This window comes from Geotrypetes seraphini, chromosome 4 (assembly GCF_902459505.1).
Source record: "Geotrypetes seraphini chromosome 4, aGeoSer1.1, whole genome shotgun sequence".
Lineage (NCBI taxonomy): Eukaryota > Metazoa > Chordata > Amphibia > Gymnophiona > Dermophiidae > Geotrypetes > Geotrypetes seraphini.
The window spans coordinates 259,042,687-259,062,869 of NC_047087.1; the positions used below are offsets into that span (position 1 = coordinate 259,042,687).

At 43.5% G+C, this 20,183-nt stretch overlaps 1 protein-coding gene across 2 annotated transcripts in view; it reads left to right on the forward strand.

Annotated features, from left to right (window-relative positions):
- The first annotated feature begins 5,306 nt into the window (after nucleotides 1-5,306).
- NOC3L (NOC3 like DNA replication regulator) overlaps nucleotides 5,307-20,183 on the forward strand; it is a 103,555-nt gene continuing 88,678 nt past the window's right edge. Inside the window, exons 1-6 of one of the 2 annotated variants that reach the window (XM_033943480.1) lie at nucleotides 5,307-5,434; nucleotides 8,446-8,653; nucleotides 15,169-15,295; nucleotides 16,323-16,480; nucleotides 16,573-16,635; nucleotides 19,886-20,025. In XM_033943480.1, coding sequence (XP_033799371.1) covers nucleotides 15,189-15,295; nucleotides 16,323-16,480; nucleotides 16,573-16,635; nucleotides 19,886-20,025 — 468 coding nt within the window. In that variant the 5' untranslated portion in view covers nucleotides 5,307-5,434; nucleotides 8,446-8,653; nucleotides 15,169-15,188. Of the gene's footprint in view, nucleotides 5,435-5,593; nucleotides 5,945-8,445; nucleotides 8,654-15,168; nucleotides 15,296-16,322; nucleotides 16,481-16,572; nucleotides 16,636-19,885; nucleotides 20,026-20,183 lie in introns of those variants that run through there. The other variant, XM_033943479.1, reaches the window with a different exon arrangement.

A 20,183-nucleotide genomic window follows, 5' to 3' on the forward strand; every position in this document is an offset into this window, starting at 1 on the left:
CACTTCCAGCAGGAAGGATGCCAGAGTCTCCGACTTCCTGACAAACCCCCTGGGTAACTTCCCAATACGGCAACTCCCTTCTGCCGTCGGGGACCCTTCCCCCGACACCCCTTCAACACCCTTGGCAGGAGGGATGCCTTCCCCTTCTCGGTGCATTCTGAGAAGTACTGGGGAGGGGCTTAAGGCTCTGATTGGCCCAGGCACCTAAGATCTCTCCCATAGGCCCCTGGGCCAATCAGAGCCTTAGACCTATTCCTGGAGAAGGGGAAGGCCTGCCATTTTGAAGATATGGGCCAGCTAGTTTCCTAATCAATTATGAAAAATCAATGCTGATCCCCACATAGAGCTTGACCTTTATAGGGGTGATGATTATTGCACTGCAAACACTGGAAAAATTACCACAGGACAGAGCAGAAATTATCACTTTAGAACCACAGTAAGGCAACTTCTTATTTTCTTATGCCACATGACAGCAGCAGGGTATAGCCCCATTAGCCAGGTTGCACATGAGAAAACTCCAATGTTGCTAGTATATAGAATCTTTATCCACCAAAATACCAATGAATCAAGTTGCACTGCTGTGCTGGCTATTTCCTCAAAATATAATGAATGCTCTCTCTTTCGGACTCCTACTTCCACGATTCAACTCATGACATACTTCCAAGAAGGGATGGGGAGCTCAGCTCAATGATTCTTACACTCAAGGAGTTTGGATGCTTATCCAAGGAGTCAAGCCAGTTATCAATCACTTAGAATTAGGAGCAATATATCTAGCCTTGCAAATCTTCTTCCAAAATCAACTGTCGCACCAGGCCTTGCATTTTTAAATGGACAACCATGTTGCAATGTATTATATCAACAAACAAGGAGGCATACAGTTAAGAACCCTTTGCAGGGAAGCTCTTCAAATTTAGGATTTTGTCCTTTACCTCAAATCTTTCCTGATGGCATCCTACCTCCTGGAACCTCTGAACACCAGGGCAGATGTGCTAAGTCATCAATTACAACTCACGAGTGATTTTTAAAGACCACAGTTAGCTCCAGAAATTGATCTCTTTGCATCCCCTTTAAATGCTAAGTGCCATCAATCCTGTTCAAAATATCTAGCTCTGAAAAGACTGGCAACGGGGACACTCCAGGTATTGTGGACTCAAAACTTGCGATATGCTTTCCCTCCACTATTACTGATCTCGAGAACACTATAAAAAGCTCAGTCCAAAGCAGCTCAGCTAATTATAGTCATCCCACATTGACCCAGTTAACCCTAATTCCTATTCTTGCAAAAAATATCCAAATGCATTCCAATAACTCTTCCACAAAAAGAAGACCTGATAACAAGGAAGCCCATTGCTTCATCCAAACTTCAAGTCCCCCCTACTTCTTACAGCTATGATAATAGAACCTCTCTGCGGGATTCTTACACAGAGTTTTCCTTGTTTTCTTAGTCGCCCAGAAAGACTAGATTAAGAAGTCCTATGTATCAAAATATGTCAAGATTTCAGCACTGTGGCGATCCACGTCATCTTGTTCCATATCAAGGTTGCTGAAAGTCTCCGATTATTTATACATCTTTTGGATTCAGGATTGTCCTAGTCATCAATTAAAGTGCATGTAGCAGCATTATCAGCTTTTCATGATTGCATTGATGATCTATCCTTAATAAGACATCCTATCATGAAGTGATTGTTTTAAAATGCTTACTTCATTTGAGACCACCGCTAAAACATCTAACACTGGCCTGGGATCTTATTCTTATTGTGGAAGCACTGATTAAAAAAAACAAACATCTATTTGCACCTTTATCATCAGCCAAATTAAAAATATGTACTGTATCCTGAAAAACATGATTCTTCTTTACCTTAGCAGCACCAAGAAGCATTGCAGAGATATAAGTTCTGAATTATGAGCATGACAAAGTTGTTTTGCATATGCATCCAACACTTTTAATAAAGGTGGTGTTGGTTTTCCATCTTAATTATTTTGCCTCTTTTCTATCCTTCTCTAAATCATAGTGAACAGGAGCGAAAATTGCCTACATCGGACTGTAAGAGAGCTCTTCAATGTTATTTGGAAAGGATGTTATCTCAGGATAGGCCACCTCAACTCTATCATTCTAGTTGCACAGTTGCGAACATCCAGTAACAAAGTGCAAGTCCAAACGGATAGTGGACTGCATTCGTTTTTGTTATGCTTTAGCATATCTGTATTAAATGTGTCACTACATTTTATGACAGCTGTGAAAACACATTTGCAAAAGACTATTTTCCTGAACATTTGCAGAACCACAACTTAGTCTACTATCCTCGCATTCATCAAGCATGATTGTATGTAGACCATGAATCACATAGAGACAGTATGGGGAGGGCAAGGGGGCAGTCCACTCCGGACAACATGTTGGGGGGGCCGGCACCCCTTCTCCTCTATGCCTCTAACCACTCCTCCCCTTGCCATGCATGCACCCCTTCCCTCTAGTTGTTCAATGTCATGAGCAACAACTTCAATGTGTTCCTTGCGACCGCTGCTGTTACTTCCGGGGGCCGAGCATAGGGAGAACCGCCAGGGTCGCAAGGAGCACGTTGAAGTTGTTACTCGTGGCAGTGAACAATTAGATGTACAAGGGAAGGGGTGCATGTGTGGCAGGGGGGGATCAGGGAAGGATGGGGGAGGGGTGCCTCTCACCCTCGCTACGCCATTGCATAGAGACTCCAATTTTGGACAGACATTACTTCTTTTGGGGATTTGACAGCTTCAACTCTCCACTACCTCCAAATTTTTCACAGGTTGCAGTCTTGTTGTCTGAACTACAGTATAATCTCATTATAATGGGCTCGCTTATAACGGAATATCATCTATAGTGGATGAGGTCCGCTGGTCCCGGCCGTGTGCCTTTATGAACATGCAGAAAAGCATCCCATATAGTGGACTTTCGCATATAACGGACAAACAATTTGGTCCCCAGAGCTGCTTTTAGATGTAGTTTTGTTCGGATATAACAGACATGCAGATTATTTTTCTTTCCAGTATAGTGCGACATAATGCTTTAGAACAGGGGGTGTCCAACCTGTGGCCCCATGAAGTATTTTGTGCGGCCCCGGTCAAGGGCAATGCAGTGTTTTCCTCTGCTGCCCCTGGGTGTTTACCATCTTGCCGGCTCCCTCCTCTGTCTTCCTGCAGCGTTTGAGCGGCCCCAGAAACATTTTTTTTGACCAAATCGGCCCAGGGAAGCCAAAAGGTTGGACACCCCTGCTTTAGAACATCTTTTAGTGTTCTGGTTTTGCAATCATTTCATGGTGTCAGGTCAAAGGCGCGCCCAGACAATTGAGCGCAGCGCATGCCGCTGCACCGCTCTAAATTACTGTTTTTAGTGCTCCGACGGGGGAACTCCCCCACTTTACTTAATAGACATCGCGCCGCGTTGTGGGGGGTTGTAACCCCGACATTTTACTGAAAACTTCACTTTTTCCCTGTTTTTAGGGAAAAAGTTCAGTTTACAGTAAAATGTGGAGGGTTACAACCCCCCAAACCCCCCATAACACCGGCGCGATGTCTATTAAGTAAACTGGGGGGGTTCCCCAACAAAACCCCCCGTCGGAGCCCCTAAAAACTGTAATTTAGAGCGGCGCAGCGGCGTGCACTGTGCTCAATTGTCGGCGTGCGCTTTTGTCTTTCGCGCCGTTGTCTATGAACCTCATTTCATGCCATACCAATGTTTTGTTGAGTTTTGTTATTGATGTTGATAATGCTTGTGCAGTGACTGTTCATTGATTGTATGTTGTTTCAAGCTGACCTGAATAAAGTTTTTAAAAAATGCAACTCTGAATATAATGGACTCTGGATATAACGGACTGTTTTGCCAGGTCCCTTGAAGTCTGTTATAACGAGATTATACTGTATTTATTTTGTACTATGCATTTAACAGTCTGCAATCTTTAGCTTGGGAGTCACCACTTGGGTGGATGCAAAATCCTCTGTCTGTGGCAAAAATAAAGTTGCTGATCTGTAACAGTGGTTCTCTGTAGACAGAGGATCTTCCAGCCACACTAATGATGAAGCGAGGGAAGCTGGTGCTAGTCATGCCTCCCCCCCCCCCTTAGGGGTGGGGATCTCTTAAGTGTTTCTCAACTCGATCCTGGAATACTTCTTTTGGCAATCAAGTTTTCAGGATATCCACAATGAATACAGAAAGGGTGGTAGATGTATGGAATAGGCAGAAACTGTGAATTCAAGAAATCATGGGACAGGTATGTGGGATCTCTTAGGGAGAGGAGGCGATAGTTGACACGGGATGGGCTATTTGGCCTTTATCTGCCATCATAGTTCTAATATGCATGAAATAAATTTGCATATAATGGAGGCAATGTATGCAAATCAAGTTTATGCATATTCATTGTGGATATCCTGACAACCTGACTGGCAAAGGGATACTCCAGGACAGAGTTGAGAATCATTGTCAATGCACTCCCACCCCCTTACATGGTACTTCTGTTCTTCATTGGCAACAAACATTCTCTCCTAGCTATTGCTCGTACTGGCTTGAACAGGAAATTACATCAGAGAGAGGGCTTGGAGCTGGCATAAGGAGTGGGTAGGAGTCTTTGCTTACTGCCATCTAAGAAGACTTTAAGATAGGATTTACCCAGACATCCTCTTTTTAGAAAACTGGCCAGGCGTTCGGCTGGCTCTTTTTTTTTTTTTTTTTGTTAGGCAAAATCGTAACCCTACTTTTCAGAGGTACTAGGGGGAGAGTGCCTTTAAGAAACCCACCATTGGAAGGGCATGAGGGTGGAGAGAAGAAATGGTGGGAGGTGCCTCTGTCAAGATGGTGCCTGGGATTCAATGCTACACCATCCTTCCCACCCACCCAAGAGTTGAAACTAGCTTATGGAATAACAGCAGAATAGCTACAGCAGACACAGTAGAATAGGAATATCTAGGGTTACCATATGGCGCCAGAAAAAGGACAGATTACTATATCCCCAACCCTATATGTCCTGTGTCCAAATTAGAATGTAAACTCTACTGAGCAGGGACTGTCTATTGCTTGTTAAACGTACAGCACTGTGTATGCCTTTCAGCATTATAGAAATTATAAATAGTAGTAGTACTACATCCAGGTTTTACTTCTGGAGCCATATACAAGCAGAAATATCTGCTCTGTCTATGGCGAGCTAATTCTCTTGTGATCTGTGTAATCAAAGCCTCACTCTGGTGCTCCAATAGCCTCTCTCCTGCAGAGATTTAGAATATTGTCCTGTAGGATTCCAATTCCCCACTAGAGATCTGAATGGAAATTACGGGAATCCTGCAGGTATAGAAGATGTCATGGGAGGTCTATGGTGTAGTCAAAAATCTCTGATGATTCCAGCATGAGGCTGCTTGGGTGTACTGAGAGAAACACAGAGCATCAGAATGAAATTTGGAACCTACCAGAGAGGTAGCTGGAGTGCCAAAATGAAGCTTGAACTATCTAGAGAGGCAGCCAGAACACTACTACTACTAATCGTTTTTATAGTGCTACCAAGCTTAAGTTATGCAGCGCTGTACACCAAACCAGACTGAGGCTTGGAAAACTTAGTGGTTGAATAGTGAATACCATCCCAAAAAAACACAGGGGGCTGATGGAGTTGGGAGTAAATAATTGGATTCCTGCGATTTGGATAAACTTCTGGCCCCCGACTCCCGTGCAACTCTCCATTCTCCACGTTCTAGCAGTAAAATTCCAACTTCAGTGCTCTTTTGAGTTGCAGCCGCAATTGGAATCCTCCTCAGACAGAGGGCGCTGTCTGCTTCAGGCTTAGCGTTGCGCTTTCTTTGCCGAGCTTGCTGAGGAAGCGTGGCGAGCGTGAGGCGGATGTAGAAGTGTAGATAGTGCTGTGCTTTTAGCTGAGGTTACGGGACAGACGGTTCGATTTTGTTCCCAATAATCGGTGGCAAGATGAAACAGGTATGGGTAAACGCAAAACCCCCATGTATATACGCTCTGGTCTCTGTTCAGCAGAGTGAAGCCGGAGCGAATCCTAGTCCAGACTGGATACCAAATGGTGTGAAACCCCATTGTGTCTCGGTCTAGTCTGGTTGCCAGGTGTCTGTTTAAATCAGGGTTCCTCCTTGAGGGCCGCAATCCAGTCTGGTTTTCAGGATTTCCCCAATGAATATGCATTGAAAGCAGTGCATGCACATAGATCTCATGCATATTCATTGGGGAAATCCTGAAAACCCGACTGGATTGCGGCCCTCAAGGAGGGACTTTGAGACCCCTGGTTTAAATATTGTGAAATGGGAGCGAGTTTAAGTCCACACTGATTGCAGGTTCACACTTTAAATTGTGTGAAATCGGAATGAGTCCTGTCTAGTGTCTAGTTATTGGGTGACAGTTTAAACCAGTGGTCCCCAACCCTGTCCTGGAGGACCACCAGGCCAAACGGGTTTTCAGGCTAGCCCTAATGAATATGCATGAAGCAGATTTGCATGCCTGTCACTTCCATTATATGCAAATCTCTCTCATGCATATTCATTAGGGCTAGCCTGACAACCCGATTGGCCTGTTAGTCCTCCAGGACAGGGTTGGGGACCACTGGTTTAAATGATGAGAAGTGGAAGTGAGTGAGTGTTCCAGTCTAGACTACCGGATGGAAGTTTACCCATTCCCCCACTCCCTTTTACAAAACTGCACTAGCATTTTTTTATCGCTGATTGCGGTGGTAATAATAATGGTATGAGCATCGGAGCTGTTACTGCCACGGCCGGCGCTATAAAAATCCTCTAGCGCGTTTTTGTTAAAAGAAAAAAAAAAGGGGGGGGGGTTAATGATATAAAATGGAAGCGAGTACTAGTCTACAAAGACTGGTTACCGGACATCTGTTTAAATGGTAAAGAATCAGATTGAGTGTGATTTCTGAGGCTGAGTCCTTCTGACTACTCACTCATGTAGCACTGAAAGGCTTTCGCAGCTCACGTGGAATTTTTGAGTTAAATAGTGTCTATACAAATAAAACATAAAGGAAATAAGGTGATATCTTTTTTTTTTTATTGGACTAACCTTTTTTTTGATTAGCATTTGAAGATAAACCCCCTTCAGATCAAATGTTAACAAATATTAGTACAGTATTTATAAGTGAAACATAAAAGTATTCCGATGGCACTCACAGGAAGAGGAAAGGAGTGGGTAAGGTTAGAAGCAGGGATGAGCCACAGCGAGAGATGGATGGGCGATAAAAAGGTGATAAAGCAGTTTAATTTTATGGTTTGTAATGCAAAAACCAGGATCTTTAAGTCTTGTCTGAGAAAAATTAAGAAAAATCATAAAAGTTCTACAGCAGCTACTCCAGGAGGATGAATTGCTGAAAGAAATATTCCCAGCTCCACCTATGCTAACCTTGTGACTGCCACTTAATTTGAAATAAAAACTAGTGAATAGCAAACTCCCAATACAAGCTCACAAAGAAGAGAATGGCACACTTCCTTGCAATATAACAAGTTGCAAACTATGCCAATACATTTCGCAGGACCCCACAGTCACATAGGAAAAACATTCAGTATAAGGGGATCCTTCATATGCTCATCTTCTAATATGGTTTATATCATTCAATGCAAAAAGTGTAAAGAAGGATGCTACATTGGAGAAACAAGACATATAATTTGAAATCAAAATGATAAAATATTTTGACACCCACCATATAGGACTTAACAGATTTTGGTTTTCTATTACATTACAAACCATAAAAGTATACTGCTTTCTCATCTTCTTATCCATTCATGCTCTTACCCACCAACTCTCTCTTTTTCTCGCCTTGCCCACTCCTTCCCTCTTCCTGTAAGACTGCCATTGGAATGCTGTTATGTTTTCACTTATATTTTCTAATATTTGTCAACACTTTGCGAAACAAAGTTGCATCAAAAGGAGGAACTCCGGCAGGGAGAAGGCCTATGAGGACCAGCAGCTACTGGCTTTATTAGGTATGAATAGGGCTGAAGGAAATAGGGGACCTGTAGTAATCGTGGGGGTTTTTTTTTACCACAGGGGTAAGACTTTTTACCACTCCTACACCTTTGGTAAAAAACCCAAACAAACCTGGGTACAGTTATCTTCAGTAAACCATCCCCAAGTCATTCTCTAGTCTGGTGTCAGCCTTCTGGATACTCTTCCTCTTAAAAGGACAGATGAAAAGGTGCCTGATTCAGCCCTTATAGTATGAAGTTTGCAAATACATGCAATAAACAGTTTCAGGGAGAGACACACGAAGCTGTCTGAACATTTCAGCTGCAGATTTGCTAAAGAGTAGTAAACCTAGTTCTCTTGTTTTCTGCTGTTTGTTATACATTCTGTATTTGTAAAATAACTAACACGGTGTGCAGTCAAAAATTTATACTCACTTGAAATATAGAACTCTTGCAGTAGCACGTTGAGTTGAAAGATATGTACTGTTTAACATTTTTATGTTTTAGAGAAAGAATACCAAACGAGTTCCAAGCTTTCGTAAGTTACTGAAAACCAGTAAACTGAAGCTTGAAAACAAACTCAAGAATAAACAGTTCAAACAGCAAAGTAGTGCCAAGAAACATCGAAAGGAACAGAAGCAAATCAGAGAAGCTCTCAGAGATGCCAAAACCAGAATCCCTGTTCCATTGGAGAAGTACAAGAAGAGACAGCCAGGTACTTTTTCTTTTGGTCAAGAAGCTAGTAGAGAGTTGCACGGGGACAGAAATCCCACCTTTCCCCGCCAAAGTCCCACTCGTCCCCACCCATCCCCGCGAGGAATCCTTCCATCACCAACCGTCCCCGCGAGGAATACCCTCCGTCCCCACCCGTCCTCCCGAGGAATCCCCTCCGTCCCCACCCGGCCCTATAAACTACAGAAATAGTTATTTCATTTAATTATGCTACTGAATTAAAGGCTCTGGTAGAAACCCATTTACAAATAAGCAAAAAGACTTTATTAATTTGGAAATATTAATTGGGAAGAATACATACTTTGTAAACGGGTTTCTACCAGAGCCTCTAATGTTTATAAATTTTTATCAACACAACTAATATACTACTTTATCCTAAAGCAAAAAAAAAAAAAAAAAAAGAAATATAATTTTTTTCCTACCTTTGTTGCCTGGTTTCTGCTTTCCTCATGTTCTCATTCAATTCCTTCCATCCACTATCTCTCTTCTCTCTGCGTCTTCCATTTGCTCTGTTACTGTGCCTATCCCTTTCTCCCCCCTTCCAAATTGGTCTGGCACCCATCTTAAGAACATAAGAAGTTGCCTCCGCTGAGTCAGACCATAGGTCCATCCTGCCCAGCGGTCCGCTCCCGCGGCGGCCCATCAGGCCCATCGCCTGAGTAGTGGTCTATACCTATCTATACCCTTCAATCCCTTTTTCTTCTAGGAATCTATCCAAACCTTCTTTGAAACCATTTAATGTTTTGTTGTCTACAACAGCCTCTGGAAGCGCGTTCCATGTATCCACCACCCTCTGAGTGAAAAAGAACTTCCTAGCGTTTGTTCTAAACCTGTCCCCTTTCAATTTCTCCGAGTGCCCCCTTGTACTTGTGGTGCCCCTTAATTTGAAAAATCTGTCCCTGTCTACTTTTTCTATGCCCTTCAGGATCTTGAAGGTTTCTATCATGTCTCCTCTAAGTCTCCGCTTTTCTAGTGAGAAAAGTCCCAACTGCTTCAATCTGTCGGTATATGGGAGATTTTCCATTCCCTTTATCAGTTTAGTTGCTCTTCTCTGTACTCCCTCAAGTACTGCCATGTCCTTCTTGAGGTACGGCGACCAGTACTGGACACAGTACTCCAGATGCGGCCGCACCATTGCACGATACAGCGGCATGATGACTTCCTTCGTCCTGGTCGTAATACCCTTCTTAATGATACCCAACATTCTGTTTGCTTTCTTTGAGGCTGTGGCGCACTGCGCCGATGCCTTCAGTGTTGCGTCTACCATCGCTCCCAGGTCTCTCTCCAGGTTACTGACCCCTAGCGGTGTTCCCCCCCATTCTGTATGTGAACATCGGGTTCTTTTTCCCCACGTGCATGACCTTGCATTTCCCTATGTTGAAGCTCATTTGCCATTTTTCGGCCCACTTTTCCAGCTGCGTTAGATCCTTTTGGAGATCTTCGCAGTCTTCCATGGTTTGAGCCCTGCTGTATAGTTTGGTGTCATCTGCAAATTTAATGACCTCACACTTGGTTCCCGCCTCTAGGTCGTTTATGTAAATATTGAACAGGAGCGGTCCTAACACCGACCCCTGTGGAACTCCGCTCGTGACCCCTTTCCAGCCTGAGTAATGGCCCTTTACTCCAACCCTCTGCTTCCTGTTTGCCAGCCAGTTTCTGATCCATCGGTGGACCTCCCCTTGCACCCCGTGGTTCCATATCTTCTTAAGCAGTCTCTCGTGTGGTACCTTGTCGAAGGCTTTTTGGAAGTCAAGGTAAATGATGTCTATAGATTCCCCTTTATCCATCTGGTTGTTCACCCCCTCAAAGAAGTACAATAAGTTGGTGAGGCATGACCTGCCCTTGCAGAAGCCATGTTGACTCGGTTTTAGCTGCCCATTTTTTTCGGTGTGTTCACAGATGCTGTCTTTAATTAGTGCCTCCATCATCTTTCCCTGGACTGAGGTCAGGCTCACCGGCCTGTAGTTTCCTGGGTCGCCCCTTGAGCCCTTCTTGAAGATGGGCGTAACATTTGCTATTTTCCAATCCTCCGGGATCTCTCCAGTTTTTAAGGATAGGCTGTATATCTGTCGAAGTGGCTCCGCTATTTCGTTTTTTAGTTCCTTGAGTACCCTTGGGTGAATGCCGTCCGGACCTGGCGATTTGTCGCTCTTTAGTCTGTCTATCTGCCTGAGTACATCTTCTTGGCTTACCTCTAAATTGACCAGTTTATCATCTTGGTCTCCTATTGCGATCTCCTCGGGTTCCGGAATGTTGGTTGTATTCTCCACCGTGAAGACTGACGTGAAGAACTCATTTAACCTGTCAGCTATCTCTTTCTCTTCTTTTACTACTCCCTTTCTATCTCCATCATCCAATGGTCCCACTTCTTCTCTTGCCGGTTGCTTCTCCTTGACGTATCTGAATAACGACTTGAAGTTTGTTGCTTCCTCTGCCAGTCTCTCTTCGTATTCTCTTTTTGCTTTTCTAACCACTCGGTGACACTCCTTCTGGTGTTCTTTGTGCACTTTTTGGTTCTCCTCTGTTTGGTCTTTTTTCCATTTTCTGAACGATGCTTTCTTGTCGCTTATCGCCTTCTTCACTGCATTCGTTATCCACAATGGGTTTTTTGTTCTATTTTTTTTGCACCCTTTCCTGAACTTGGGGATGCACAGTTTTTGCGCTTCGTGCACAGTTCCCTTGAGTAAGGTCCAGGCTTTTTCTACGGATTCCATCTTCCCTATGTTGCCTTTGAGTTTCTTTCCCACCATTTCCCTCATGGCATCATAATTTCCTTTTTTGAAGTTGAATGCCGTCGTTGTGGTTCTTTTCCCCTTTGATGATCCAATTTCTAGCCTGCACTGGATCGTATTGTGATCACTGTTACCTTCTTCCCTCCGCTCCTCCCATAGTCTGGCATCTCTGTTTTCTTCCCTTACAGCGTCTTCTCCCCACTCTCTCTTCCCCATTTCCTTTCAGCGTCCTTCTCCCCCCATCTTCCCCATGTCCTGTCAGCGTCCTTCTCCCCCTCCGTCTTCCCCATGCCCTTTCAGCATCCTTCTCCCCCCATCTTCCCCATGTCCTTTCAGCGTCCTTCTCCCCCCGTCTTCTCCATGTCCTTTCAGCGTCCTTCTCCCCCCCCCCCGTCTTCCCCATGTCCTTTCAGCGTCCTTCTCCCCCCCGTCTTCCCCATGTCCTTTCAGCGTCCTTCTCCCCCAAGTCTTCCCCATGTCCTTTCAGCGTCCTTCTCCCCCCCGTCTTCCCCATGTCCTTTCAGCGTCCTTCTCCACCCCTTTGTTTTTCCCATGTCCTTTCAGCGTCCTTCTCCACCCCTTTGTTTTTCCCATGTCCTTTCAGCGTCCTTCTCCCCCCCATCTTCCCCATGTCCTTTCAGCGTCCTTCTCCACCCCTTTGTTTTTCCCATGTCCTTTCAGCGTCCTTCTCCCCCCCATCTTCCCCATGTCCTTTCAGCGTCCTTCTCCACCCCTTTGTTTTTCCCATGTCCTTTCAGCGTCCTTCTCCCCCCCATCTTCCCCATGTCCTTTCAGCGTCCTTCTCCACCCCTTTGTCTTCCCCAGTGCTTTCAGCGTCTTTCTCCCCCCTCAGTTTTACCTTAAGCGCCTTTTCCTCTCCACTCCACCTTTCCTCCCTTTCTCTCTCCCTGCCCCTTACATTTGTGGCGCTTCCCCACCCGACTGACAACAGAACAGGCCCGGTCCGACAAACCTCCCTGCCCTGTAGCCGCAAATCTAAATTACCTTCTTACAGCACCTGGAGTATTGAAACTGCTGTAAGAAAGTAATTTAGATTTGCGGCTACAGGGCAGGGAGGTTTGTCGGACCTGGCCTGTTGTCGGTCAGTCGGAGGAAGCGCCACAAAGGTAAGGGGACCTGGCCGGCTGTGCACCCCCTCCTCCCCTATGGCTGCACCCGGGGCGGAACGCCCTCCCCGCCCCCCCCCCCCCCTTGGTACGCCACTGCTGATCGCAGCACAAAGCCGATCGGAACGGAAGTCTTCCCGATGTCAGCACTGACATCGGAGGGAGGGAGGGAGGGCTTTGCTTAAGCCCTCCCTCAGACGTCAGCACTGACATCGTGGAAGACTTCCGTTCCGATTGGCTGTATGCTGCGGCAAGGCAGGTAGGGAGAAGACGAGCCTCTCATCCAACCCTGCAGGAACCCCGCGACCCTCGGAGGCATCCCCATGGGATCCCCATGACCCTAGGGGTCGTCCCCACGGGATCCCCGCGACCCTAGGGGTCGTCCCCGCAGGATCCCCGCGGGTCCCGCGGGATTCCCGTCGTCCCCATTCCCGTGCAGCTCTCTAGACCAGAGCATGCAACAACTGTCACTTCCCTGTGATTGCTCCTGGTATTCCAGTACTTCTCATAATGTGAAGAATGCTGTTGCAGATTAGAAATGTCCTTTTAATTTCTTCACTCTCTGATGTCCTTCCAGGATAATGTCTCCAAATGGTTAATTTTGTAGATAGTTACCGCAGGATGCCCAAATGTGTCCCATAGTAAGCATTTGCTAAAGCTTACCACAGTTTTGTAAAAGGACCCCTGAGCTCTTTATTTGTACATTTTATTACTCTTTCCTTCCCCCTCTTTTCTTTCTTTCAGGCCCTATTCATAATTCTTTAATCACTTCCATTTTTTCAAGGCATTCTTTCCCATCTGTCTCCTCCCTTTTGTACACTGGGACAAGGGGAGACCCATTCCACAGCATTTTGGTCTATGTTTCATTGTGGACAGCAATCTGCCCTGCCTCTAATGTAGGAGACTTGAAGTCGCAAATATCGGAGGAAGCTTTAGTCTCTGAGTCTCTGCAATTGGCGAAGACTCATCCACCTGGGACATCTAGTGACCACGTTTTTCTAGCCCTGAAAGAAATTTAGTCAACATCATGTGTCCTTGGTTGACAAGCACCTTAGATATGTAAATATCAAATCGCATATATCAGTTTTCCAGTGATGAAGGAACAGATAAGTATCGGAATTTAGGGAGAAATAACACTGCAGAAATGAAAGTGGAAATGTGCTGGAAAGAAGTTTATATTATTTCTCTATTGCATTCTATTTAGAACTGTTAGCGGGCTAGCTAGAATGATTTTGAAAACTCTGATTAATTTTGCAGATTCTTTCATAAGGTTCCATTTGCACTATTTCTTTATAATAGTTACACAGACTTGATATTGAAGTTGATATCCACAACTGTAGGATAGTTCACTTTGCACTTATTAGGGCAATAGAGCTTGATCTGTTGTCTTTCAGTTCCTGTACAGCAGGGGTGTCAAATCCCTCTTCGAGGGCCGCAATCCAGTCGGGTTTTCAGGATTTCCCCAATGAATATGCTTGAGATCTATTTAAGAACATAAGCAGTGCCTCTGTTGGGTCAGACCAGAGGTCCATCGTGCCCAGCATTCCACTCACGTTCAGGACCTGTATAGTAATCCTCTATCTATACCCTTCTATTCCCTTTTCCTTCAGGAAATTATCTAATCTCTTCTTGAACCCCAATACCGTACTCTGTCCTATCATACCCTCTGGAAGCGCATGCACTGCTTTAATTGTATGCTAATAGATCTTATGCATATTCATTGGGGGAATCCTGAAAACCCGACTAGATTGCGGCCCTTGAAGAGGGACGTTGACATCCCTGCTGTACAGCAGTGGAGAGTCCTTATTCTTGGCATACTTTAGTGTTTAGATTACTGGATCTCTATATCCTTCTCCAGCAGCATAAATAGGGTATCTTGTTATTTTCCATGTCGTGCCATTAGCTCCTATTTTTTTATTGTTTTTATAGCTCCTTCCCTCTGTTTCTTCTACCCACTTGTTTTGATAAAATCTCTGATCTAAACTTTGAATTGAATTTCCTCCACTTACCTTTTCCATTCAATGCTTTGCAAGCTGTAATGTTTTATTTTCCTTAGGCCCATGTAAGAATGATGTAGATGAGCTTTTGAGACCTCCTTGGTCCCTTCTTTACATGTGACTCATGATATGGTTCTTCCAAGTTAACATAGACTGTAGATCAGAATTTAAAACTGGTATGAATTTCTGTGGGAAGATTTTTGAAGTAGAGAGCTGCATGGGAATGGGCAGTGTGGGATTCCCACAGGAGTGTAGTCAAATTTTCTTGTGACTCCAGAATGAGACCTGAATGCAGTGAGAAAGACAGTTGGAGCACCAGAATGAGGCATGGAACACTGTTTGAAAAGCGATTGCCATCCAAAAAAACATTGGAGGCCATTGGGGTTGGTTGCAAACAGAGGGTTGCGAGCAAGTAAATAATAGCATCTATTGCTTTGGGTATGAGTGAGGATGGAATGGATCTTGGCGGGTACAGGTGGATATGGATTAGAGTCCAGTGGGGAAGAGTGAAATTTCTGTCCCTGTGCAACTCTATATTGTATCACTAGCCTGAGAAAGCATTGTACATCTCTTTGTTTTTGCTTTTCCAAAGAGCAGTATATCAGGTTGATTAAGCATTCCATTTTTCTTTTTGTGGCCTAGTTGAAGATAATGATGAGGAAATGGAGGAGGAAGCTCTTCCTCTGGATATGTTGGAGGAAGATGACCTTGAGCTGATGAAGGAAATGGCTCAGAGAGCATCCTTTATAACCAGAGTTCTTTCTTCTAGGTAAATATCATCCATTTCTTTTCAAGAGCCTCATCTACCTGTGATATATATATTGGGACCACTTCACAACAAAATCCCAGATATAAGAAAATCATATAGATTCGACATTTTGTCAGCAAGAAATAAAATGTGCTCATAGACAAGCTCTTCACACAAACGACCATAAAGTTACACCAACTAATGGTCCGTTTGTTGTTCTAATCATAGCACATCATGTCCAAATAATACATTGAAATTCCCACATGTGAAAAATGTATAAATAAATGGTTCACTTATCTTATATTTTAAAAGTGCAAATCCCAGTCTCAACACAGGCCGTGTATTGCAATAGCTGCTTCAGGAAGCCAAACATTACTAAATCTCAGAAAAGATGTTCCTCTTAACTCAACAATAACTTTAAAGTGAGTACCTTTTTTGAGCTTTAGGGATCCTTTTACAAAGCTGCGCTAGGGTCTAAATGCGTGGAATAGCGCACTAGCCGCTACCGCCTCCTTTTGAGCAGGCGGTATAGCATGCGCTAATCCAGTGCATGCGATAAAACCACTAGTGCGGCTTTGTAAAAGGAGCCCTTAGTACTGTTTGGCTTCCTGAAGCAGCTATTGTGAAACATAGCCCTTGTCAAGGCTGGGGTTTGCATCTTTAAAATATAAGATAAGTGAAACAGTTTATTTATACATTTTTCACATGTGGGAATTTCAATATATTATTTTATGCCAGCACTGGGGCCTTGGTTCTGGCAGAGCAAAATGTAGAATTTGCATGGAGAGGGGAGAAAAGGCCTTAATGCTGACTAAAAAACCCTGAATTTCATGCATATATGCGTGCACATTCTATGCATTTATTTTTACATGAACAATGCAATTTATGTGCGTTAAATGCCTGAAAATATAATTTACTCATGTATGTATGTAACGAATGTATTTTGTTTTGTTTTTTGGTGTGCTCAATAAAATAATACTTTTATAAAATTAGTTCTTATTCTGCTGCAAACAAAACATATTTCACTAACTTTCTCTTCCTTGTATAGTGAACCTGTTCATGCCAGAAAACGCAAACAGGACAGTGTGATTGAGAAGTATGAGAAGATGCCACGGCGCTTACAAATGGAACCTGAGAGAGAAGTTATTCACCTGTTGCCCATTAAAGACAAACGAGGCATCATTCCACAGAGCATGGAGAAACCAGGTAATGTCCAGCCAGCATTTGGCATCTTACTTCTCAAAACTCATTCCTGAGACTGCTGACACCGCAGTTTCTAACCCAATCTGTTTTTGCAGTCCTTCCTGCTGAAGAGAACGATGAAGAAAAGACAGATGAAGAGGAAGTAGAATCCGAGCAAGGTAACAGATATATTTTTACTTACAGTCTTTCTTATATTCTGCAATTACCTTGAGGGTTTTATGCAGATTACATATCAAGAAATCCAGAATTCTGAAAACTTACAGGTTAGAATGCTAGAAAAATAAAAAATATTACAATAAATTCTTGAAATAGTTTCCTAAAATCCTGTTAAATGTCTAAAAAATTAAGTCTAAAGTTTTCTTAAATTGAAAGTAATTCTGCAGCAACTTAGGGCCTCTTTTACAAAGCTGTTTAGCGCAGGCCACTGTGGTAACGGCCCCGAAGCCCATAGAGATTTAAAGGGCTTCGGGACTGTTGCCACGCGGCAGCCGCTAGTGCGGCTTTGTAAAACAGGCCCTTAATGTTCTGAGGTAGATCATTCCATACTAATGGAGCTTGATACTTAAAAGATGAGGTAAAGTTACATTTACATTTAATGCCTTTAGGGTTAGGAAACTGTAGTAACATAATGTCATGAATACTATAATTAAAGATTTAAAGAAAGTAGCTCATACATATAAGTAAGTTCTAATCCACAAATAATTTTATAGACTGAAATCTTAAAACAGATACATGCCCCTAAAGGCAACTGGTGCAACTCCAAAAACAAACAATAAAGGATAGATGGGAAACAATAAGGAAAATCTTACCTAATCATAAGGATATGGAAGGCATACCAATAGTTAAAAATGTGGAGAAAAAGACCTTATTACAAAAAGAGCTAAGCCAAGCCCATAATCATCATTGGTCAAAAACACTCCACTTAATAAATGAAATATTAAAAAATAATTTCACAAAACTACTTAATTCCTGTTAACCGCATCGAACTTCACAGTGTATTGCAGTATACAAATAAAATTTTATGATGTTATGTTAAAAGGGTTCCCAAAAATATCCCTTTATAATAGCAGAAGTTGAAACAGTCATCAGTCTTATAATATCCAATCCCAAATGGGCATACAAATTGTGAAAGTAAAACATTCAAAATAATTCCCAATTCAAAATGTTTCAAAAATTAGCAATCACTTATCTTTATATTGTTCTTATGTCTGCAAAAATATGGATCCTAACAAAGATCCTCTGTTTCACCTTCTGCTGCGTCGGGGGAGAACTGGAATTCAATATATGGCTCAACGACAGAGCCTAAGGGCCTTTTTTACAAAGCCGCGCGGCAACAACCCCGAAACCCATAGATTTAAAGGGCTTTGGGGCTGTTGCCACGCGGCAGCTGCTAGCACAGCTTTGTAAAAGAGGCCCTAAGTTGTTACAGAGCTGCACACTGTGAATTCCAGGCAGAGCACCTGGATTATTACTAGTTTGTACAGTGTTGTAAAAAAGAACTTATAGACTTTGATAGGAGAAAAGGAATATAATACCTCAAATACCAACATATCCAACTATGTAGTGGCATTCTATATGTATATTTTATAAATATTTTGTAACTAATTTTTGGGTGCTTAAGTGAAAGGATGAGTAAAAGCTAATGAGCAAAATGAATGAAAGATGGCTGTAGATTTAGAGAGAGGACAGAAAAGGCACTATTAGAGGGATTAGATGGGACAATATAAGAGAGAAGCGCGAGAAGAAAAGAAATTAAAAGTGACAGAGAAAGAAGAAAAAAAAACCAAAATACAAAGTTGTTCTTTAGATTCAGCCTAGAAAAGCTAGCAAGCTTTAGCTTTTCATAAACTAACTGAAATGTGACCTCTATCAGCATGTTGCCAAATTAGAACCAAAATAGCCCAGAGTGTTCTAACACTTGCTGCAGAATTGATCCCGAGATTCCTCGGACAGCTTACGTGTGTAATGAATGTAAACCATTCCGAGGCTGCCCTGACAGCAGAACATTTTGTTTGTTTTAACAGGCTTCTTCTACCATTTCCAGATGCTCCCCCAAGCTTCTTAGGCAAAATATTGGTTGGGCCATGGCTATAGCCCACTCCATTCCACTGCCTATGACGGGCAGCCTTTTGGCATTTTGCTGGCCCCACTAATTTACCTCTTAATTAACAGTGCTATGTGAGCAGTTTAAAGAAGGAAACAATTTGATTTATTTTATGAAAAAATGTAATATACTGTATTGCTCATCCAGGAGTTGCATCACCTGCATTTTTACATATTTAAGTGGATTACCTAACACTAATGGTAATTTGTTTTCCTTTGAGTCAGAATAGTGAATTTCATCAAACTAGAAGTTTAAAATCCAGATAGTGAAGATGATGCTGATCTTTTGATTCCTTAATTTATATGCTATCTATCTATCTATCTATAGTGGAACCTTGGTTTTCGAACATAATTCGTTCCAGAAGCATGCTCGTAAACCAAATTACTCGTATATCAAAACGAGTTTCCCCATAGGAAGTAAGAGAAACTTGCGTGATAGGTTTCACCTTCTCCCCTCCACCCCCCACCCACCCCTCCGCAGCCACTGGCTTTCTCCACCCCGCCCCCAAAAGACACCCCCACCCCCGAGGCCACTGGTGAGTTTCCACATCCCCCCCGTGAACCGGCATCACTCCCCCCCCGCTCACAAATGCCACTCCCCCGTGAACCAGCATCACCCCCCCTCGCGAACACCCACCCAAATTGAAGCCTTACCCCCCCATCTGCCACCGGCACATAGCACCAATCCACAGGAGGTGCCAGTGCCCGAAGATCGTGCTGCTTACTGGACTGGGCCTTGAGCAGCTGCGCATACTTAAAGCCGCCTGGCTCCCACCTCTCTCCGAGATTCTCAGAGAGAATGAGAGCCAGAAGGCCTTGAGCATGCGCAGATGCTCAAGGCTCAGTCCGGCAAGCAGCACGATCTTCGGGCACTGGCACCAGTACCTCCTGTGGTATGGTGCTGTGTGCCAGTGCCAGATGGGGGTAAGGCTTTAGTTTAGACGGGCGAACGTTCACAAGGGGGGGGGGTGATGCTGGTTAGTGAGGGGGCAGCATTCGTGGGTGGAGGGGCAATGCCGGTTCGTGGGTGAGGGGACTCGCAAATCGAGTCAACACTCGGTTTGTGAGTCACGATTTGCGAAAATGTTTTGCTCGTCTTGCAAAACACTCGCAAACCGCTTTACTAATAATATTTTTTTTAAATAACAGTAGAATATTCTCTCCTACTCTTTGGGGACGTGTTTTAAGCCACCTTTTAGTCTAACACTTTTCTCAAGTAGAACATCTTGATTTCTGCCACTGCTGAGCACAGGTTTAAAAGACATGGCCAGGAATATATTCTGATATGAGTTTCTTGGTTTCTAGCTGCTGTGGTCTATGCTGAAGATTCCCTACCCATACTTAGTACTGAGGAGCTGTTACTGCAACGGAAAGAGACTCTTCAGGACAGAAAGGCTCACATCGCTGCACTGGCATCTGCCATCCTCTCAGAGCCAGACAATAGTGTGTGTATTTTCTTGTTGGCTTAATTCAGTCTTTCCGGAAGCATTTCGCAATCGAATGTATTTCTACATGTGAAGAGAGAAAGTGTCCTTAGTAGTTCATCTTCCTTCTAAATATGAAATTCAGTCTTGTTTTTTGGTTTTGGCTGAAAATATCAGTG